Source organism: Macrosteles quadrilineatus, unplaced genomic scaffold (assembly GCF_028750875.1).
Source record: "Macrosteles quadrilineatus isolate MER2022 unplaced genomic scaffold, UCM_ALF_1.0 Scaffold_22__1_contigs__length_1958994, whole genome shotgun sequence".
NCBI classification, from domain to species: domain Eukaryota; kingdom Metazoa; phylum Arthropoda; class Insecta; order Hemiptera; family Cicadellidae; genus Macrosteles; species Macrosteles quadrilineatus.
In genome coordinates this window covers 545,475-568,916 of record NW_026542615.1, presented here as the reverse complement: position 1 = coordinate 568,916, position 23,442 = coordinate 545,475, and the positions used below count along the sequence as shown (strand labels likewise).

At 36.2% G+C, this 23,442-nt stretch overlaps 2 protein-coding genes across 2 annotated transcripts in view; both read right to left on the bottom strand.

Annotated features, from left to right (window-relative positions):
- Positions 1-23,442, bottom strand: part of LOC129005517 (serine/threonine-protein kinase N-like) — a 102,731-nt gene that overhangs the window by 17,850 nt on the left and 61,439 nt on the right. Inside the window, exons 3-14 of the mRNA XM_054434427.1 lie at positions 20,671-20,771; positions 15,435-15,572; positions 14,550-14,613; positions 11,146-11,319; positions 10,807-11,088; positions 10,638-10,754; positions 10,367-10,528; positions 10,141-10,302; positions 9,915-10,076; positions 9,564-9,845; positions 9,338-9,511; positions 9,131-9,285 (exon numbers count right to left, since the gene is read on the bottom strand). Of these exons, the coding sequence (XP_054290402.1) occupies positions 9,131-9,285; positions 9,338-9,511; positions 9,564-9,845; positions 9,915-10,076; positions 10,141-10,302; positions 10,367-10,528; positions 10,638-10,754; positions 10,807-11,088; positions 11,146-11,319; positions 14,550-14,613; positions 15,435-15,572; positions 20,671-20,771 (1,973 nt within the window). The remainder of the gene's footprint in view (positions 1-9,130; positions 9,286-9,337; positions 9,512-9,563; positions 9,846-9,914; positions 10,077-10,140; positions 10,303-10,366; positions 10,529-10,637; positions 10,755-10,806; positions 11,089-11,145; positions 11,320-14,549; positions 14,614-15,434; positions 15,573-20,670; positions 20,772-23,442) is intronic.
- Positions 1,473-6,252, bottom strand: LOC129005486 (uncharacterized). Its single transcript, XM_054434388.1, has 2 exons — positions 5,176-6,252; positions 1,473-4,485 (listed from the first exon to the last, which is right to left on the bottom strand). Exons 1-2 carry the CDS (start codon positions 5,716-5,718, stop codon positions 3,148-3,150), a joined length of 1,881 nt encoding a protein of 626 aa, XP_054290363.1. The 5' UTR covers positions 5,719-6,252; the 3' UTR covers positions 1,473-3,147.

The window sequence follows — 23,442 nt, the reverse complement described above, 5'->3', positions numbered from 1 at the left end:
CGATTTAAAATTAAATGAAAGTTAACCTAAATGTGTCACATTCAAAACAAAACAAAATCATTTCCAATCCTGGTATTAAAATAATAACAAAAACAAGCAATTGAAATAAAAGAAGCAGTTCCTTGGGTTGACTTTAGACAGTAATTTGTCTTGGGACCAACATTTTAAACTTTGTATTAAATAAAATAACCGTTTTGCAGTTTGAAAACTGTCAAAACTAAGCAGTATTAAATTTGTTTAACCATTCATTACTCCCATAATCAATCCCATACATCTTATGGTTATTATTTTTACTAGCCAGTAGCCACATATGAATTTCAGTTTTAAAAACGTTGTAAGGAAGCGATAGAAATTTGTTGGGCAATTTATTTAGACATATTAGGCTCAGAATTTTATGACTTTTTTGTTTTACTCAGTGGAACATGGGGTATATCAAATTGATGCCTGTTTCTAGTCTCAAAATCATGATAGTCACTCCATGTGGGATGGGAGTCCAAATCCTTAAAACTAGTTAACATTACATTTAAGATGTATGTAATAACAGTTAAAATATTAAAATCAATAAAAATGGGGCTACAATGTTCCTTAGGATCAACCCTAGACATTATATGTAGGACCTTTTTTGTAATACTAAGACGTCAGAGACATGAGAACTATTACCCCAAAGAATAAAACTAAAGTTCAAAGCAGACTGAAATAAACCAAATTAAAGAAAATTGTAGGGTTGTTATTGTCATTACTATGAAAACACAAGAACTATAAACATTTATAGCAAGCACATACCAAAGTCGTTAAAATAGATTTCATGTGAAACTGGGATAAGTAGAATGAAAAGGAAATAAACAACATTGTTTTATGATAAATTCTGTGAAACCTTATTTTTATTGTAAATAAATTGAAATTAAGTAAATTTGGAAAATCCTTACCACTATAATCTAATTATAACTCTAAATTACGCACTGGAGATGATTTCACAGTCAAAATGAAACTGGTTGGCTGAGGCCACAAAACCAGCTTGCTTCTTGGCAAAACTTCAGTAACAGAAACTATTTTAGGACAGTAACAGCCTTGGAATGCCTTATATAATTTTACACTAACTGGAACCATTCTAAAACATGAAATATTATATTTGCACTGTGATACATACAAGCTAAAAAATTATTTCTCGTGACATTAGAAGCAATTCTGTATCAAACGGCGATGTTCCGATATCTGATATTAAAGAAAATAAAATCCTGGGGTAAGGTTAAAATAAATGTTGTACCTAATGAACCTTTATGAGGCTTCCAGGGTAACCAATAACACATTGTGTAGGGTATAAAGAAAAATTATAAAGACAAGTGAAAACAACATTAAAACTTTATTTATAAGACAACATAGAAATGCTAAATAGTTTTAAAAGCATCAAGAAGAGTATTAATTACAATTCAAATTTAAAATATAATGGTATACCTAGGTTTCTAAGAAGATAAATAAACCTAAAGTAAATAAAAGTAAATTACGGTAGCAAATAGGTTGAGAGTTAAAAAACAAAATCAAAATAAGATTACAGATATAAAATATATCTTCTTTCAAAGCAAATTTATAAATTATTATAGGTAATAAGGTAACATTAAACGTTAAAAGGTAACATTGACAGAAATTTTCTTTTTAGACATTAAACTGAATTGCTCCTTGCAACCAGCACATTGTAGAAAATAATAGCAAGAATTCAACATTGTTCAATATAGCATTTTGAACCATGTTTTAGAATTATTGTATCAAATTTTGCATGAATATGTGCTATTATTAAAAGCAGGAGTAAGTTTGTAACTGCTTTACCTTTTGGAATGTCAATAAAAGATTAATCACAATCAATTTGTATTTTTTTTTTTGTGAATACAGGATTGTTTCTTGGTTATATGACTAATGTAGTTAATTTTTATTGTCTGACAAAATACAAAATAATAATTTCTCATATGGAATTTCTCTTAGTCTCATAAAACATTTTTTGAAACAAAGTGAACATTTTAGTCTTTTATTTTATGGTTTTCTTTCAATAGGTATTTTCAATTTCATCTCAAGAATAACTATGTCACACTAACGCCCCACATTCATAAATGTGCAATTATAAACTGTTATTTGTAAAGATAGGCTACTAAATAATGTCATCAAACTATTATTGATTTGAGTTGATGGGCCGAAATCCTGTAATTCGGGACTGTACATTTTTCATAACTAAGCAACGTTTACTTTAAAGTACAAAAGAGTAATAAAAGCAATAGCATAGAATGAAACTTAAAAATATTCCAAGTTATTATTTACTAAAAATTGAAGAAATGGACAAGGGTAGATCCATTTAAGCTTTAATATAGAATTTAATTAAAGAGTAGTGTAGGGTTGTTATTGACTTGTTTACATTAATACTCTCAAACATGCCAACCAACAATCTATAGAGTATAACAACTTGTTTGAGCACTTTGTAGGTTTGAGCAATTCAAAAAAATATAAAAGTACAAAAATGCTTATGGGTGACTAGTCTAGTAAATTTTCACTTAAGGCACTTTTCTTAAAGGTTTTTATGACTTTAAACAACAAAACTACAATACAAATTTAGTTTTACAGAAATCAGTGCGACTTTTTTAAACAAACACCTCAGAGATAGGTAGGGACAAATACAATACTGTTTAGCAAATGTAAGAATAGAGTGATAATAATGTTACCAAATTGTAACAAATGCAGTGATTGGTTTACAGTTTTCTGAAATGGTGTCTTGTATTTATAAAATTGATTGATCATTTTTTGAGAGAGTACCAATACAAGAAGAAATATACAGTACCAGCAAAAATGCATCAACAAATGTTTTTCTGTACTCCTTACACATTAAATGGTGACATCAGGTTAATATTCAAGAGTTAAACCATTTAAATACCAATTTTTCAAAAGTAAATAAATAAAAATGTTATTAAGTAAATAAAGCTTTAAAATATTCTTCATTATTGCTAATGTTGTAAAAAAAATTCAGCATTGTAATCAAAACCTTACCGGAATAATATTTTATTGAAAGTCTCTAAAAAAATAAGTCTTTTTAAACGTAGCAGTCTTTTATCAAGAACGTGTACAAAAAAGCTAGTAAAGCTGTTTTGAAAAAAATGTGTTTTTAAGTCTTCATACTTCAGTTCCCATATCCCACTCTCCACTGCCAGAATCTTCTTTCAACTTGTTTTGTTTCAATGTATCTAAAGTCGCTTTCCATTTATCTTTATCCTTCTTGCTAGGCATATCCCCTAAAGATCTCGTTCTATTCCGATATCCAAGCTCTTCAAAGTACTGACGACAATTGTAGCAAGAACAATCAGGATTTTTGGAAGGCCCAATATGATGCCCGGGTTTCCGTAAAGTGCCTAATATTGTGCCAAATTTTTCAGCCTTTGATAGCTGGTCAGTTTTCTTGCCCGGTATGGCAGTAAAAGGTGTTGTCACAGTAGATTCCAGCTTTTGTTTTGGAGGTGATGCTTCTTTGACCCCAAAAGGTCCGATGGTCTGTCTCATAAAGCCTTTCTGTACAGGAGACGGAGCAGCTGAATCGCTTAAGCTTCCAGAATCGAGTATTTTACTAGCTCGTTTCTTCAACTCCTCTTCTCTTTTAGGGTACATTGTGTCTTTGGCTCTTCTCACTGTGTCTTCTCTCTTGATCGGTTTAAACTTATCCAAGTTTCCAAAGCTCCACGCCATCTCTGACTCTCCTGAGTTGGAACCCTCAGAGCTGCTAATACTGCTATCCTCATCTTCGTCCGCCTGCCAGTGAGGGAATGGAGATCCTTTCCTCTCAATGTACTGTTGGTACCTCCTTTGCTGAACATTATGTTTCCTCTCCACTTCGTTTGATCTCCAATTTTTCTCTTGATTGTTCGCCCAAGCCCTCTCCTTCTCCATGATCCTTAGACGATCGACACTGTCTGCGTACTCAAAGCTATCTGTTCTATCGAGACTGATGTCGCTTTGACGGATGGAGTCAATGTCACTCGTATCTTTCCACGAAGTGATGATTTCGTCGCTGAACAGTGCACAACTAGAGGTGACTCGTGTCATAAGGCTGCTGTCTGTCTGCAGACTATCCGTGCTCTGCAAGCTGACTCCGGATGCAAAGGAGCTACGTTGTGACGGATACAAGGAGCTGATGTTGGTATCACTGGCCTCCATGCCACCTAGACAGCTGTGAGCACTGGACGCTTCACTGAGCGTACGTCGCTTCTGTCTACACAAAGCTTGCGGCAGCCGCTCCTCCTCCCTGGTGTGCACCACCCTCACATCCTCAGACTCAAACACTGTCTGTCTAGATGACTCTGACAGCTCCTCACACTCCGAGCTACTGGCTTCAGATCCTGTACAGTAGACATCTATGTGGACAGTGCGTGGTTGTTTCTTCTTGCCATCGCTTGTGCTGTTCTGTTTGTTCATAAGAGGAGACTTCCCTCTGAGTCTTGCTGGTGATCTTGACAGCTTCTGAAATACAGAATAGGATTAGTCATTATAGCCTTCAAGATACTTCTTAGATCTATTTGATAAAGGTTTGTTGTTGTTTATGGTCGTTGTATTTCTGGTTATTTTGGAAATACTAAACAGTATAATAGTTAGGGTTTTGTTTGGGATTTGAAAACAGTAGTCTAGTTGTTTGATTTAATTTAAAGGAATATCATCAATTTAATTGTTTTTCTGAATAGCTGAGTTATATGAACTTTGAATGCTGAACTGACATGCAACTTCCCCCTAACTTGTTTTTTTTCTTCCCTAAATGAGTCCAAACCACCAGTAAAAACATGACATCCCACTACCAGGGTCAAAATTTTTGAGGGCTTAAATTTGAAATGTTCCTACAGAGAATTAGGCTCTTTCTCTTAAACGTTTTTGATACTAAGAACAATCCACAAACTATCTTTGGTGGGGATGGTTTGCATTGGTTATTATGAGTGTGTGAGAGTATCGTTACCTTACAGAGAAATTATTGGTTTCACAACTTGTAAAAATTAATTAATATAATAATAGCAAGTTACTTGTTTAGGTCTTGCTACTTTAATTAAAAATATTTGCTACATCATTAGCACATGTGGTTTACTAAAAATGTCTAGTTTGCCGATCTACAGAATTATTGGCAGTAGCATGAAATTAATTTTTAAAAAGGATCACTTAACTTACCCTTTGTGTTTTTCCCGGTGGTGTCTCAACTCCTGGAACCTTGAGCCTGTTCTTTTCTTCATCCGACACCAGTAAAGGTGGGGAGAATATTTGAGAAGTCTGCGAAGCCACAGTCTTAGTTCCCATAGTCTTGTCAGGCACTCGAGTGCAGAAGTGTGAGGTGAACGTGTGTGCGCGGCGCGACGGGCTGTGTCGTCCACCACTGCACACATCGCACTCGTCGCGTGGCTCGCAGGACAAGGTCACTGTGTGGTGACATCGTGCAGGAACACTCGGCTGCGCAGGGTCCAGTGTTATGTTACAAGTACTCATACATCTGCGTCCGTAAGGTTGTGGCGTCCTGCGGACAGGTAGACTGCTGCTGTCACCTGGAGGTTTTGTTGTGAACACAATGTTTCCCCGTTGGAACCCATAGCACGGATGACCTGCGGGACGCGGGGCTACAGGAGGGATATTGGCTTCCAAGTGTGTTCCTCCATGTGAAAATGTCAACTTGGCGTGAACCGACCATTCCTGCTCAATGTCTGCTGGCCTACCTGCCATTTTTTATGACCAATTTGTCTTTACATTTCAATCTTGAAAATATTAAACTAATTTTACGTAGCTAAAATGTGTCAATTGGCAAGACAGTTATTTCTTTTAAATGATTTTTAGATACCAATTTAGTCATAAGTCGTTTTCTACACTCATTAATGAATAGTAAAGGCTCCATTGCAAAATCAGGACACTAGTTTCATCACCCTACCATTTCCTAACCTCATCAACACTATAATTAAGTAACGATTAGAGAACATATTTAACTTATCTGTCACTACATTTTCAACACAGCTGGAATGCACAAACGGTTATCACTGAAAACATTGTAACATTTTAACACTGGTAGGAAAGACTTGTTGCAAAACCATCGGCCGAGAGAGTAGAGCAAATGAGAACGCACAGAACGGTTCCATCTGCTGGCACGAGGCCAGTCAACACGGTGGACGAGACCGAGGAGAACGAACGGAATGATCCTTCGACAGCAACATTTGCTGATCCTACCACACTCTCGGTCTACCGATCACATTTTTTTACGGAAAACAAGAGTGGTATGTGCGGGCAAGGTGTAGAACTACGTCCGGGAATAGAGTGATAGCTGGGATGGAGAGGCGCCAAGCCTTGCTATTTTCAGCCACTCCTACACTGTCGCTGCACTACATTCATAATTACCAAGCCATCAATATTCCATATTGCGAAACTAATAAACTGTCGGGTCACTGAGTTTATTACCTATTCTATACTAAGTTAATCAAAAAATTGTCACAAACACATAACTTATTTGAAGACTGCCTGCTGATCCCAATTATGTAACTTAAGGTAGATTTGAGCATGTTGTAAGAGATTTAAGAATAACTAGTTCTTACTACAATTAATAGGCTACTAACATGTAAATATTTTTTTTTTTATTGAGTCTCTGGTTACTTTTATAGATTAAAACATATAGTTCAGATTAAACTCTAGTTTGATTTGAAAATAAATATAAAAAAGAGGATATAACATTTATGTATTGTAAGCAACTGGTGAAATATATTGCAATAAAATTTGATAATGGTTAATAAATCATGAAACTTGGAACAAAACAAACAGTATGCATAGGTGCAAAATGTGCATGTTCTTAGAAACCACAAATGAATTTGTTACACTAACTCTAGCATGGTTGAGTGTGGTCACACTCGCACACAGTTGGAAGAAATTTAACGATAACTTTAGCGTACGTAACAAGGAATGTTTTTGTGTTAATATGTACAATTTTAGATACTTAAATACATTTGAAAACAGAGGGATGTATTCAAAAAGCTGATTATAGTTTATTCGGTTTCATAATGTTAATAATATCAGTAGGTTCTTATAATAGGTTTAAAAGTTTATTGAATGAACTTAAATAATATCATTTATCAAGAACCCATCATGTCTCCTAATAAATTTGTATATGACGGTAAACAGAATACAAGCTGAATAAAAAATCAAATGTAGAGGGATTCAAGTATTAAATCTAAGAGTTGTTTACATTTTATATCGTAAATGAACAAACTATTTTTTATAATAAAAGTTTATGAATTGGTTGAAAATTTATTTTTGGATTTAGGATTAAACCATTGCAGGTTACTGAGCCACAACAGGATACTTATTGGCAATCGATTGAAACAGTTGCATAGACTGAGGTAACTGGCAATATTACAAGAGTGAACGACCCCATTGGCTTTCCATTCTACCATCAAGCCAGAATATCCTCTCCTAAATTATTCGGTCAAATGATTAAACACAATGTTTGATCTAAAATATTAAAATAAAGGAGAAACTCTAGATTAGTACAGATTCAGAATATAGGTAAAAAATTCATTCATTGTAATTTATTTGCAAAACCAAAACATATATTTTCTCTTTTGGTGATCATGCCCGTATGGTGTTATGTATGGGGTCTGTGAGCCTTCGTACCGGCAAGCATGTTGGGCTCAGTGCTCGCCTCGTCGGACCTGACGAGCCCGAGCCCCAACACAAACATGCTTGCCCGTCTATGGGGACGACCAACATGTTCACGAGCATACATGTCACAAGTATGAGAAATATGTCTGATAATGTCTTCAAAATAATTTTCAGTCATCCTCAGATAGTTTTTATAATCATTTGGTTCGTTTGCTGCTAGTTCTGCTAAAAGCGACATGTGACTGAACTGGTTCCTGATTTTAAGCTAATTCTTGCACCATATTTTTTGTGGGTTGGGTTTTTTTTTCATCTTTAAAACAAAGAAAACCACCGCAAATAGCCACAAGAGCGTTAGCATCCATTTTGAACACAACTTGACCGTCACAGCGCGAGAGAAGCATGAGTACTGTGCAGTGGTGGCGAGCATGTTCATGAGCACGCTCGATCGTCTGCTGGAAACGCCAAAAGGAGACCTTATGCTGCTTTTTTACCATTCAATATCAGCTGATTTTTTAGCATGTTTGATCAACAATCCTAAGTCATGATAATTGTCTTGTTTAAACCTTGGAATGGCTTATATCCTTCAATTAAGTGTCTTATTATGGACAGGAGAGTTAATAAATCACTCAGCAGGAACACACACTACAAATTCAATTATGCAGTAATATCATTGGTTCATGTTAGTGGTATTATCAGTAAAGTCCATTCTTGTACTGAGCCAGCTCACCTCTGTTTTGCATTAAACGTTATTTACACAAGCTCAGAGCACAAGAGCAACAAATGCAAGGTTTAAAGAGACTGTCAACCTCCTAAAAAGGTGTAACTGGAATAAATAGCAAACACATAAATCAATCAGCTAACCAACCAACACAGAAAAAGAAACAACAAGTAATATTTTTAAATCTTTAAATAACTATCATGATAGGCTATACTTAATTGAGAGTAAATCGTCTAAACACAAATAATAGTCTACAAATAACCTGCATTTTTATACTCTGTGAATCAAGAACAATAGAGCTAGGTAAGGGGACCAAAAGAGTATATAAATAACTGTAAATGCCCAAAACCACAAAAGACCTAACTAATGAAGACTTCCTGTTGGCATGAAATTTTGCAGATGACGAAACCAATTCTAAATGCCGTGGGTGCTGAATCTATAGTACTAACTTGAAGACATGATTTAATAGAGTGTGTATACACTTAAACTGATCAACTACACTATCGATAGCACTCAGCCTTACAATGTTTAATTGAATAATAATTATTATTTGCAACTGAATCAAATAACATTCCCATCCTAATCATATAAGCCTGTTATCCTAACAAACATCCTCAAGCTCGTTGTGCTCTATGAAACATCTTTACCCTTCGCTTTATTACTTAAGATACTTTAGTCTTAGCAACTGTTTTGAAAGGCGAATGGAAGCTTAAGAATAGACCCCGCTTAGTATTTTAGGCTTTAGTTTTTATAAACTTCAAAGGACCTAGGGCCTACCTCTTGTAGGGCTTTCTTGTCAGCCACTTTAGAGCTCTGCAGCAGTCTGATGACATTCTTGGCTCCTTCCACCACAGCAGCTTCTATCCTCAGCCTGTGTCGCAACTCTTCCACTCTCTCCTCCAGTGGGAGCTCCAAGTTGCTCTCCACCTTATCTGTAACAAGACCATAAAGGTTACTTCCACCACAGCAGCTTATATCCTCAGCCTGTGTCGCAGCTCTTCCACTCTCTCCTCCAGTGGGAGCTCCAAGTTGCTCTCCACCTTATCTGTAACAAGACCATGAAGGTTACTTCCACCACAGCAGCTTCTATCCTCAGCCTGTGTCGCAGCTCTTCCACTCTCTCCTCCAGTGGGAGCTCCAAGTTGCTCTCCAACTTATCTGTAACAAGATCATGAAGGTTACTTCCACCACAGCAGCTTCTATCCTCAGCCTGTGTCGCAACTCTTCCACTCTCTCCTCCAGTGGGAGCTCCAAGTTGCTCTCCACCTTATCTGTAACAAGACCATGAAGGTTACTTCCACCACAGCAGCTTCTATCCTCAGCCTGTGTCGCAGCTCTTCCACTCTCTCCTCCAGTGGGAGCTCCAAGTTTCTCTCCACCTTATCTGTAACAAGACCATGAAGGTTACTTCCACCACAGCAGCTTATATCCTCAGCCTGTGTCGCAACTCTTCCACTCTCTCCTCCAGTGGGAGCTCCAAGCTGCTCTCCACCTTATGTGTAACAAGACCATGAAGGTTACTTCCACCACAGCAGCTTCTATCCTCAACCTGTGTTTTAACTCTTCCACCCTCTCCTCCAGTGGGAGCTCCAAGTTGCTCTCCACTTTATCTGTAACGAGACCATGAAGGTTACTTCCACCACAGCAGCTTCTATCCTCAGCCTGTGTTTTAACTCTTCCACCCTCTCCTCCAGTGGGAGCTCCAAGCTGCTCTCCACCTTATCTGTAACAAGGCCATGAAGGTTACTTCCACCACAGCAGCTTCTATCCTCAACCTGTGTTTTAACTCTTCCACCCTCTCCTCCAGTGGGAGCTCCAAGCTGCTCTCCACCTTATCTGTAACAAGACCATGAAGGTTACTTCCACCACAGCAGCTTCTATCCTCAACCTGTGTTTTAACTCTTCCACCCTCTCCTCCAGTGGGAGCTCCAAGTTGCTCTCCACTTTATCTGTAACAAGACCATGAAGGTTACTTCCACCACAGCAGCTTCTATCCTCAACCTGTGTTTTAACTCTTCCACCCTCTCCTCCAGTGGGAGCTCCAAGCTGCTCTCCACCTTATCTGTAACAAGGCCATGAAGGTTACTTCCACCACAGCAGCTTCTATCCTCAACCTGTGTTTTAACTCTTCCACCCTCTCCTCCAGTGGGAGCTCCAAGTTGCTCTCCACTTTATCTGTAACAAGACCATGAAGGTTACTTCCACCACAGCAGCTTCTATCCTCAGCCTGTGTCGCAACTCTTCCACTCTCTCCTCCAGTGGGAGCTCCAAGTTGCTCTCCAACTTATCTGTAACAAGATCATGAAGGTTACTTCCACCACAGCAGCTTCTATCCTCAGCCTGTGTCGCAACTCTTCCACTCTCTCCTCCAGTGGGAGCTCCAAGTTGCTCTCCACCTTATCTGTAACAAGACCATGAAGGTTACTCCCACCACAGCAGCTTCTATCCTCAGCCTGTGTCGCAGCTCTTCCACTCTCTCCTCCAGTGGGAGCTCCAAGTTGCTCTCCACCTTATCTGTAACAAGACCATGAAGGTTACTTCCACCACAGCAGCTTCTATCCTCAGCCTGTGTCGCAGCTCTTCCACTCTCTCCTCCAGTGGGAGCTCCAAGTTGCTCTCCACCTTATCTGTAACAAGACCATGAAGGTTACTTCCACCACAGCAGCTTCTATCCTCAGCCTGTGTCGCAGCTCTTCCACTCTCTCCTCCAGTGGGAGCTCCAAGTTGCTCTCCACCTTATCTGTAACAAGACCATGAAGGTTACTTCCACCACAGCAGCTTCTATCCTCAGCCTGTGTCGCAGCTCTTCCACTCTCTCCTCCAGTGGGAGCTCCAAGTTGCTCTCCACCTTATCTGTAACAAGACCATGAAGGTTACTTCCACCACAGCAGCTTCTATCCTCAGCCTGTGTCGCAGCTCTTCCACTCTCTCCTCCAGTGGGAGCTCCAAGTTGCTCTCCACCTTATCTGTAACAAGACCATGAAGGTTACTTCCACCACAGCAGCCACTCCAAACAGGAATGTATTGTGATTTACTACTCTCTCCAATCATATTCATTACATGGTCTCAGTATGAACACAGGAGGATATGGTTGATATTTCAGCCTAACAAGATAACCATTAACCAACAAACCTCACTAATTCCTCCCCATTTTAGACTATTGTCTATATAGGACACTAGTCAACAGGCAACTCATTCAGATTACAGGAATGATCACACGTTATGGTTACCTAACAAAAAACCACATTGCTTGACGATTCACAGGAGACATAGCATGCAGGAGGTGGGGACAGTCTGAGGAGACTGCAGATCATTTACTTTATGACTGTGAATGATGAACGAGAAAGCACTCTTGGAAATATGGTAAGGGGCAATCACCTGCCTTAGGAAGAGGCCATAGCTATGATGATGCAGTTCACTAAGAACATCAGTAAGTAAAAAGCATACGAGATTCTGTAGCTACTTGTTTATGGAATAAGGTCCAACCCCACCACTTAATCAACCACGTAAAGTATGCTTATTTCAACAAAAATCAAATATGGCAATGAATTACAATATCATCTTTTTATATAATACGTGAAGGCGATTTCTACGAAACACTACTGCAAATAAATATACCTCGTGTATGGGACTCCACGTGCTTATAACTTCTCAGAGTATAAGGAATCATCATGTTCACATCTAGGCCCAGAGTTAGTTATTCGCAAGTGGTAATGGTAAAATAGCTGTAGGCCTATCGAAACTAAGTTAGAAAAACATTATGGACCTGATATAGATACTTGATGAAGGCTTGTTAATGAACAACATGACATAGTTTTAAAATTGTTAATGAATCTAAAAACACTTAGAAAAGACATTTACAATGTTTCTTACTGGTCTAAAATATTGCGTGGTAGACTAACTTGTGTTTTCAACTGCATGGGATTCCTGACAGTAAAATACTGTATTTAAAATGCATTATTACTTAATATCGTAGTCAATTTCAAATAAACTATTCTTGAATTTCTCAGATAAGGTGTACAGATTACTGTTGACATTTTTATATCTGACTGTTTAGAGCTCATTTTGAAATTGAAATTAGAAATACCCATATCAATGTTGATCAACCTTGGTGAATATTTATGAGCTTTAATATAAAGAAGTTAAAAATTACTAAACTTGTAAAAAAATTATTACTACATGATACTTCCAGTTCTCTATTCCTCATACACTGCCAACAATTAAGCCTTGAGGTTTGCCAACAACTAATTCTAGACCAGACGAATCACAACAGAAATAAGTTGAAACATCCAATTTTAAAGTTTCAAATAACAACAATGTTGAGATGTTAAAGAAAAGTTATTTTAGAAGTACTTACTTAGCCTACAAACACAAAACACTCTAACAAATGGCTACTTTACTTAAAGTTAATTCACTAAATCGAACAATCAATTACCTCATAATTTACCATCACAAATTCAATAACTTTTAGATTAGGCCTATATTAAGAAAATAACAGATTATGTTAAAATAAAATAAATTAATACAAAATTTAATTTTAAAATTTCAAAATGCACAAGAATTTTCTTAGGGAGCATAGTGAATTTGGAAAGTAAGTTTTATGAGCCAATAACATATTAATCTAGCTTTACCTTTTTTAAATAAAACTAATAGTTTTTACTAGTTTTGTTCTTTTTTAAGCACAACATAAAAATTGGCCAACAGATGCATACAAATTTTAAATTTCATGTAAGCCTGGCAAAGTGTCACACCTTAATGTGCGGTGTATTTACTGAAGGCTAAAATCATTAATGCAATCCATTTGATACTACTGCACATTTTCATTATTGACTGAATTGACTGTTTTCAGTCAATTTGTGGTTGTTATAACAAAATCAGTTAGGTACATTACAGCTAGTTCAATTTAAGTTTAGGTTGCAACTACTTCTACCGTACTTGGTTTTTATGAACAACCGCAAATCAAACTTCATTTTTAGTTTATATTTTTTTAAATTGTAACATAGTAAAAGCTCAAAAATAAGACAGTTTTTTCTATGTAAATTTCGGCTAGATTTCACTTAAGGATAAATCACACATCCTATTACAGCTGATTGATCAGTCTACGAAGACGGTGGAAGGGAAGGGGGGACTGAGCAGTGTTAGCGGCAAGCAATAGCAGCAAACCAAACCAGTACCTGCCCAGTCCCAGTGGTCATGTTGTCGTCTCCTATTATCAATTATACGTTTGATAAGAGCTTTCATGGAATGTGAAGCGCGGCGCGGACGGCCGTGTGGTAATGGCCACACTGGCACCGACCCGAGGTATATTTAGCCGCTACTTCTTACGTCTCACGTACGACATTTCGTCAACGCTAAGGCCAGGTGATTGTCAACAGGTGATAGATCAGTCTGACCATTCATTGTAAAGGTTAACTGACGACACATGTTAACTTCAAAATGATTATTGGTCATCAGTTAATTGTCCCATCAATTCAGAGTGGAAGATAAATTAGTGAAGATAAATTATAACTAAAGATAAATGTACAGTGAATCTAAGTTAGCTCTATTACTAAACTGATATTAGCTTAATTAAAAACATAATCGATAGTAAAATTCCTAATGACCAACAAAATTATTTACCATGCAATGACTACTGTATAACTAAACTGTGAACAGCTTCACTATTTATTGAACAGATTCTTTTGCCATTGGGTTTTTAATTGACGTCAACACGTTTGCCATTAATCATACAGAATAATTCTAGGGGGAGTCACCAAAGAACTAATTAACCAAAACGTAATCTTTGCTGTTAGCCAAAAAGTAATTTACTGATCTAAATTAAGAGTACCACTCAGGTACACACAGGTAAGTGGCAGTGTTTTTCCCTTAACTATAACTAATCTCATTATAAATAACCAACATAACCCTGGCCAGATTATGCTTTGGAAAAATTTAACAGCATAGCTTTTTTAAATGAAAAATGGGTTAACAAAATTAACATTTCAAATACTGTAATATTTTTACCTGGTCCTTACTATATTCAGGCGGTTGAAGAAAAAATGTTAGAAAGACTTTCATGTTAATTTTAAGGTAAAGAATTGTAATTAAGTCTAATACTGAATCCATATATTGTTAGGCAATCTGTAATAATGGAATTAAATCAGGAAAATAATAAGCCTAGATAAAAGAACTCTAAAAATGCAATTTATCGACTTACCCTTATGGGAGAGGTCACCATTAGAGGAATGATCTTGCGACTTCTGTGTTCGATTCTGTTTAACCTGTAAAAATTGTGATTCATTAGAAATTTAACACTGAGGAGGGAACTTGCATTTAACTGTGTTATTTGATTGTTTTAACACACTCCATACACACACTTAGTCTAATCCACCTGCATAACTCTGTGCTACAATTCATATTTTGCTTTAAGTTTAATTTGTCAATTATTTTTTTATGTTACTTAAAATAATGGCCTCAAAACAGAAATAGTGGTTTTAATGCAAAATATTAAAGGTTTAAAAACAGAGAAACGTTTACTATGAATACAATGGCAGTATTAGGTTGGGTCAGATCAGGTTAGGTTAGGTTTGAATGAATGAATGGATTAAAATAGCATTTTAGTGATGCAAACATTAGGGCCACATGGATTTTTCTTGCAGTTAGCGGCAGTAAATTTCTGTGCTATAGGACTTTGTCGCGGCCTGTGTAGGTCGGATAATCAAGATTTTATCATATGTAGATAGCAAGAAAAGATTAAGAGAATTTTACATTGTAGATTTATGGTCTTTGGGTCGACCGTGTCAAAAACAACTAGACATTTTCATCAATCGACGTTTTGGTCTAGATGTAGAGTGCAGAGTGCAGAGACTTTCCTTCGTGAAGCACAGGCAAGCAATTGTTACGAAAACTGTGGAGAATTCAACTCGTTGATCTCGTACAAAAATGTCAGTTAATAGAAATTTTTTGTTTTTTTTTCTTCGTCGACTCTCAAAGACCTCGAATCCACGATCAATGAACGTGGAAGCCTACCCATGAAGATTAGTTTTACATTGTTCACTACGACTATCTTAAATCTCTTTATATGAAAACTGTAAGAAGTTACCTTCATGATCCTCATGCGCAGGTACTCTATCTTGGCCCTAGAGTCAGCCAACATCTGTTGTGCCTCTGCCAGCAGCTTCTTGTCCCGAGTATGTCCACTGGTCAAACTCTGTATCATGTTCTCTGCTCCTTGCTTAACCTGAAACACAAATACCAACACGGTTAAATTAATAACGTAACATTCTTGTTACCAAGACTGCAAAATTTAAAACCTATCGTCAGCCCTGTTAGTTAGTCAAAGAGTTATTAGACTCGTATCATATGACCAACAATCTAATCCAAAATCAAATTGGTCTTGGCAGGATTCGAACCTGAGACCTCGAGGACCGAATCCTGCACTCTACTACACCAGCTCACCCCCTATTCTCATGGTATTTGAACCACACATAGTCTTATACAATGTGTTATCATCTCACGATACTAACATATGATAGACAACAATTACGATGTTATTTGCATTCTTCAAAACAAAAACTCAAAATGCACCAGGTGTTTTAGCGAGGAGAGGAGCAGGGGGGAGAGAAGAGGGGGTGGGTGTTGTATTTCTGTAGCAGTATCCGTGTGAGATCTGACAGTCAGTTAACAGCTGTTCTTGTAAACATTTCACCTGAAAGTTGTCAACTGGCAGCTTGACAGCAGATAAACTCTGTCACAGCACCTCCTTCCCTCTTTCCTTTGCCTGAGAACCTTTGTCACCACAGTATCTCTCAATAGGAAATGTCATTAAACAGCTTTGTATTCACTTGAATGTTTAAATCATTGATATCTTTCCAGTAATATATTCTTGATTGCAAAAGTTTTAGTCTGTCAGTAACTGGACAGTGTAAGTTTAATCAGTTAAAAATTTAGGAAAACAACAAGAAATTTAGAAGTTATTAAAAAAAAGAATTAGAATTGAACAAATAATTTTTACGAGCACATTAGATATATTTACCTTTCAAATCATGGTAACAGATTACAATCACTCCTTATCTCTGTGTCACACACAAAGTTGAATATTTTATGGTGAATGTGATTGTAGATGAAAATGCAGGGTGAAATTAAATTAGATAATCTGTTTAGGCTTGATATTTACTCCGAAATTGATCTCTGAGATCTATTGACTTCTGGACCCAGTTTCAAACCGGCCAAAAGCTATAGACTTCTCAGAATTAACCAGCAATCTGCCATGGTAGGCAACTTAGACAGACAACTAGGCGAGAACAATAACCACTCAGCTTAACTGTTATTTTTATTCATACATGAATTTAAAAAATACCAATTGATCTGAGAAAATCCTCAATCCTGATCTTGAATAATTGGGAAGATGGTGGATTAAACCCAGTTAAAACTAAAAACATCATATTATGAAGCACAGTAGAATAAATGAAGCCAAAAAGATTGGTACAGTAATGTTTTCTAAGTGTGTTTTCCAAATGTATTTTGCTTAAACCTCCAATATCCTTGTTCTTCAGAATCCTTGTCAGTCAGATCCAGGGTCAATGCAATTACATAGTTACACTGAACAGTCAGGAAAGTTGTAAGTAATTTACACATGAGTGCAATTTTCACACATCATTAGGGGCAAGGGTATAAAATAGGCCTATGTATGAAAATTTTTTCTTGAAAAAAAAATAAATGTTATATAATTTGACAAACAACAACCATTTTTAAAAAAGGAGTCGTTTTTCAAAATTCCTTCCAAATTAAATTAAGTGTAAAAAAGTGCCACGTAGCCCTTACTTTGCCTAAATAAATCAACTTTTTTTATTTCATTTATATTTTTTTATAATTTAGAACCACAATTTACATTAAAAACCTTTAGGGTTTTTTTCAATGCCGCAAAAGTAAAACAGGTTATAGTAATGCCTTTCAATACCCAGTAGGTATTGGGTAACAAGTATTTGTTATACAAGGAATTAATTTAAGTCTTGCTGTATTGTTTAGAAAATGCAAATGAATCAAAGTATATTTTGTATTACACAGCAGGGCCAAGATTAGTGGTACCAATACATAATATTATGTATGGGTTTTTATCCAATATAATGATAGTACAGTGGTATAAGGTGAAGTCAAAAAAGTACCTAAAAGGCGGGTCTAAACTGATGTATCGCAGCAATACAATATTCAGATTTTGATTCCTCGTTCTTCTGTATTGCGTGTAAATAAAGCAAAATTGTTACATTTGAGTATGAAAAACTTTTCCTCTCATAATAATAATTGAATATTGTTGCAATTTCTATGAAAGCACAATACAACGAATAAATCCCCACAAACAAGCCTATTATTTTGACAAACACACAAATTTTAAGTTTTATTTTTCAGTTAAATGTTTATGTATTTCAATAAGAACAAGTGAGAAGGAACGCAGGGTAACCTATCACAAGTTATTTGTCATCAGCTCAGCTGTAGCAAGAGCAAGGCAGGGGGAGGGGGAGGAAAAGTAAAATGCTGGGAGCGCCGCCAGTAGCAGCACCTGTCACCGGAACCGCACGTTCTACCTTCCACACTTCCACTTCCGGTCGTAGTTCCCGCCATTCCGCCGCCCGCGTACCGGTCACCCACCGGGTAGCCGCCCTGTGATGCCTCGGTCGTACCATCCGTGCACACATACATTAAAATCGTAAAAAAAATAATTATGTATATAAAGAAAAAGTTCTTTTGTCAAAAACACCTACTATTTTCTTTTTCTAGATTAATGGACCAAAAGCTCCTAACCACCCGGTTATAATGTTGTCAAACTGCTAAAAGCAAAATTGGTGATTTGCTAATTTTGAGCATATATATACCTCAGGATACGAATGCCTGCGGAAGTGTTTTTAATTGCAGGGTGAATAGCTTTTTGGACGACAATCCAAAATGCATTGAAGACAACTAATAATATTACCTCTACCAAACAAAGGACTGTTATAAAATCTTTGTTTGTCAATGTACGTTAAAGCCAGAAACATAATGTCCCAAGACTAATTAGAATTGCGTATTGAATACAGATACAACGATAGGTTGATAGCCGCTGAGTTGGAGGCTCGTCGAACGGCGAAGCAATAACATCAAACTATGCTAGTGAGTGACGAAGTGTCTTTGATTACAGTAATCTGTACTTCCACGTCTGAACCACGGCAAAGGGTGACTCGCACACGAGCACCAAGCATAGACAAGTCATCAGCTGTAGTTGTAAACTGACCTCAAAATGCAATACCTCCCACCTTACCCGAATAATTTGTGGCTCTCAGTTCAAAATTTCTCACTGAAATTTAAATCATAATATGCTATCGGAACCAAGGCTTTCAAGGACAAATCAATTAATTACACAAGTCTTGAATGGCAATTATACCACCAGTTTACAAGAAAATAACTTTGTTGGTTATATTAAACCAAGCCACTTTACTAAAGCTTGGAATAGCATAGGAAATCGTGTTGTTGTTTAGGATGGCGCCCCATACTGCCGCGGGTTATAATACATCGTTGATAACTTCAACAACAAGGCCCGGTTTCAACCACGACAATAATCTTTTAGATTACAAACATTTCTGTGGGGAAAATAAATTTTAAGGAAATTTTTAACATAACAGCTCAATTTTTTTACGGTTCTGAATAATTGTCAAGGTCAGCTAAATAGTCTAACGCACATTACAAACGATCCAATTTTTAACACGGTTGATTAATATTTACAGACGTAATTTTTTTGCAAACCGTGGCGATCTGTTACGAATCATATCAATCATTAGTTTAATTAATTTCAAAAACGGTCCATCAAATCCTCACGTGATACTATAGTATGTTTTGCACCGACGACGCAAGCCAACACAAAAGCCTAATGAACAGATAGAAAGCCTCTTTAAGCACAATGAAAGAGTAAAACGGGTTCTTTTGATTCCAAGTAAACCTTCTCCATTTTAGATGTTCAAAATATCGTTGCTAATTTACACCGTTTGTTTGGCAAAACTTGCAAACGTGTGCAAAATGAGCCAAGAAAACGAAGACTTATTGACAGCTAGTTGGAAAAGGGAAGTCCATTGAAAATAGTTATAAAACAGGAGACCTTTTACTTTGGATACAATACCGTGCAGTAGACATTTCATTTTCATGTGCAGAATTGTAGCCAGGTTTTACCAGTTTTACATGAAAAAGGACTTAGCTTAATTGGACTATTGACAGTGTGTTACTTTAAAATACTGCTGTGCCTGCTTTCTTATTTACTGACGTCCATAATTTTAGGAAACTTTCTTTATACTAGAGCATTTCTCTCGCCCATATCAACTACAGTAAAACAGTTAAAAAATAGAACTTCAGCAGCACACTACTGTATTCAAACTCAACTATGATATCCTTGAGTTAAAACTTGACTACAACTGGCTCATAAATGCTACATGAAACCTACTCAACTACTTTAGAACTAGGCTACTTTATAACTGCTACTTTAGAAACCTAAGTCAACCTAATAACATCGACCGGTTTGTTGCCGTCCCTAAAAATTCTAGCATTTAAAATCGTTTACCGGCAATGATTAATATGTCCGGAACATAAAAAATTCAAAATTTTACCTTAGTCTCTGAAAGCAAAAACATACGTGGTCTATTATTTATCACGTCTGAGATTTTAATTCAACTTACGTTGTATGCAATACTTTCGTTTCGTCGTACATTCGGTATTGGACAATTTTAGGACCTGTCGATAAATAGTCACAAAAAATAAATCTCGAGTAAATTACACCAGTGTGGTGGAATCAACGGAACATAGCTGTTGTTTAGTGATACTGTAATAGTTCACGTAATTCTCTTTCCTCACAACAATTGGTCTTCGCCAAAGCAGAAGCAAAGCATAAGTGTCGACCTTGCTGGATAGCAGTCTTTGTCATTAGTTCCATATTAGGAAATAGTAATTGTGCACGTGCATCGCAAATATACGTTCCTTAAGAGTTCTTGTGGTCTAAATTGTCAATGCACATTGAACAGCTCGCGTAAGTGTGTATTGGATTACTATAGTGTTCAATGTATCCTTGGGAAGTGTTGTGCGAGGGATAGTGTTGAAAAGCAGGTAGTTGGGACATAAGGGATTTAATTGCATCATCCTAAATTATAATAAAGAAGTAGCTAGAATTTTAAGTGGTGGAGAGACTTCCATATTATTTTGTGGCACCATGTATTCCTAAGATATTTTCAGAGTATACATAGAAACAAACATGCATTATAATTACACTGATGAATAGCAAATATATCCCATACTATAACCTGTAGTATATATTTTATGTTTATTACCTTAAGCTCGATGTTGAGCTGTTTCTCCAAGGAGACCAGTCGGAGGTCGTTGGCGAACCCGGAGTTCTGCGGGGCCGCCACCACCGGCGACGAGTATCCATCTGCAACAGAAATCAGCCTACTTTAATACAACCAGCAATAACCAAATATATTCTGAGGAGTCCCTGAAAAGCAATGTTGTTTGAGGTTTTATGTCTGACGTGTGACTACTGTATTTACCCCAATGATCTAGTTCTCCTGTGTAACTTTACACAACTATTCAATCGTTCGAATCTAGAAAATTTGCATGATTTGCAAGATTTCAAAATATTGGATCAACTGTTGATCCTTCATCATAATCGAATACTGTAGCACAGTTAGAGTATCTTCATCGAAGCAATTCTACAAGAATGGTATTTTTTTATCAATTCTTCTTAAGCCTATAATAAATTGTGATTTGTACACTCTGATTACTGTATTCTCCCACATTTATTGTTTAGAAAAGGAGTTACATTGTGGACATTTATTGTACATTTACAGTAATAAAGCGTTTCCAAACAAACGCCTTTCTGTACTCCTGATTTATTTTTAGCTGAAATGTGATCCCCTCTATATTTCATAAGTTTAAAAGGCACCACAATAACTTTGAATTAAAGGGTACATACAAGATTCTACAAAACAAAAATTTTAGAACACTAGATTTGGGTGGATGAACATAATTAACAATATAAAACATAAACCTGAAAATATTTCTTCAGTATAAAAGTGTGCAACATTGAAACACCTCTTGCATGGAATACAAAGGCATCTAAGAAGTGTATTCATATTTTTTATCTCGCTTGTTAGTATTCAGATATAGAGTACTTTGTTAACAATATCACTGTTTAGTTTCTGTATTATGAACAATGGAGATCTGTTCACTGCACAGAATATGAACAGTGAACAGTTCATAGAAAGAGCAATTAAAATGTAAAAAATAAAAATAAAAATTGTAATAGCGCTGAATCCTATTATCTCCATTAGTATCGGTTATTAAACAGAAGGAAACTTCATTCTAAAATTTTAATGTTGCAAAAATTGTAATAAAGAACACAATCGTGATATAAATCAAGGCTATTAAGTCTACATATAAAACTACATGTACCGTTAATCCGCCACTGAAGGACAAACATATAATTTGTGTATAATACGAACTACCTTTGTACTCATTTCATTCTTAATGCAGCCTTGACTTTACCTCAGTTGGTTATTGTATGGGCATAAAATACTGTGATTTTATTGTGTAACTAATTTCAACCAGAAGTACAGTATATAAAAGTGTCCGGTGGTTTAAGCTGCTGTGTCAATTATTTTGCTTAACTCGGTTGGCTTTGCCAGTAGGTTAGTAGATAATTATAATCATGAGGTAGAAATAATTTTTAATTTTTATTTGAGACTAGCTGTTTCCGTGCTTTGCAATGGGAAGAGGATACGAAATAGAAAGATTAACATTTTTACATCTGTTGTATAAAATAGTTACACATCCGCCAACCCTTTTTAGAAACAAAATTCAACCTTTGTGGTCTTTATAGAAACGTTTTTGGCTTTTAAATCTGGTTAGTAGTGGAAACCGCCATTTTTATTTTTATTCATTTTAAATCTTGTGTAGGCTGATATGAGAAAAACCTAATGGAGTATGTTTTATCAATGGAAAAACGTACCTAATTTTCAAATACAATTTTCACATATATGATTTACATTCATCTCCATTATTTACACATATTTTTTTCTTTTTTTTACATTCTTAAATTTTAATCTTGAAGTTTCAAAACTACTAATTATTAAATTTTAATGAACAAATTTTTAGGTCAATCTTCTTTAAATTAAATCACTAATCCTTCCATCTTCACTCAGCAACACTAACATCAGCTGTTATAAACCTTCGAAATATTGTTGTGCCTTATCAATAGTCTTTTGAATTATTAAAGAAACAATCTATACTATAAAAGGTTGTGAATTATTAATTTAGCTCGTAAGTAGTAATGCCAATAAGAATTTATTTGTAGTATCCACCATACCCGTGTTTCGCAACGGGAAGAGAACGCTTAAGAGAATAATTATTATTCCATAGATCTGCTGTATATAGATAAACTTTTAGTAATACACTTAATCTCAAAACTTTAAAATATTAACTGGATACATTCGTTTCCCAGACATTATTTTTTGGGAAATAAACCATACAAATCCATTAGGTTTTTATAAACATTTTGGAAAAAAGAAAGTCAATAAGTGAATTTACTGAAAGACATTTAATTCTTTTAACGATGGTACTGTTTTCTGATACGAGACCAGATTGCAAAACACGGCGTCACATCCACAAACACAATTGCCAAGTTTTGAACGCGAATGTTCAAACAACTTCATGTAACACTCAATTGGCACTTGTTCCCGCCATAACAATGCCACGAGTAAACATGGACGTGAGTATTGAATAAACAACTGAACAAACGCTACCGAATTCCCGACAATGTATGGGTACTCTATCACATCAATACATTCTCGGCATTACAGGTTCACAAAATTATGGACACCATTCGGATGGGTTATCCTAGGTGGCGGAAACGTTTTCGGCACAAACTCTTAACAAAGATAGAATAGCTGTTTTCGTAGATGTCAAATTCGTCGGCTGTACTCTGAAAAAGCAAAATCACAAAATCATGCACTAAAACATTCATAAATTTGCAGCAGTATTCGGCTACCGGATTCGGCAGCTAGAAACTTTGCCTTTATTACAGTTAGCCTAACTATTTAGAT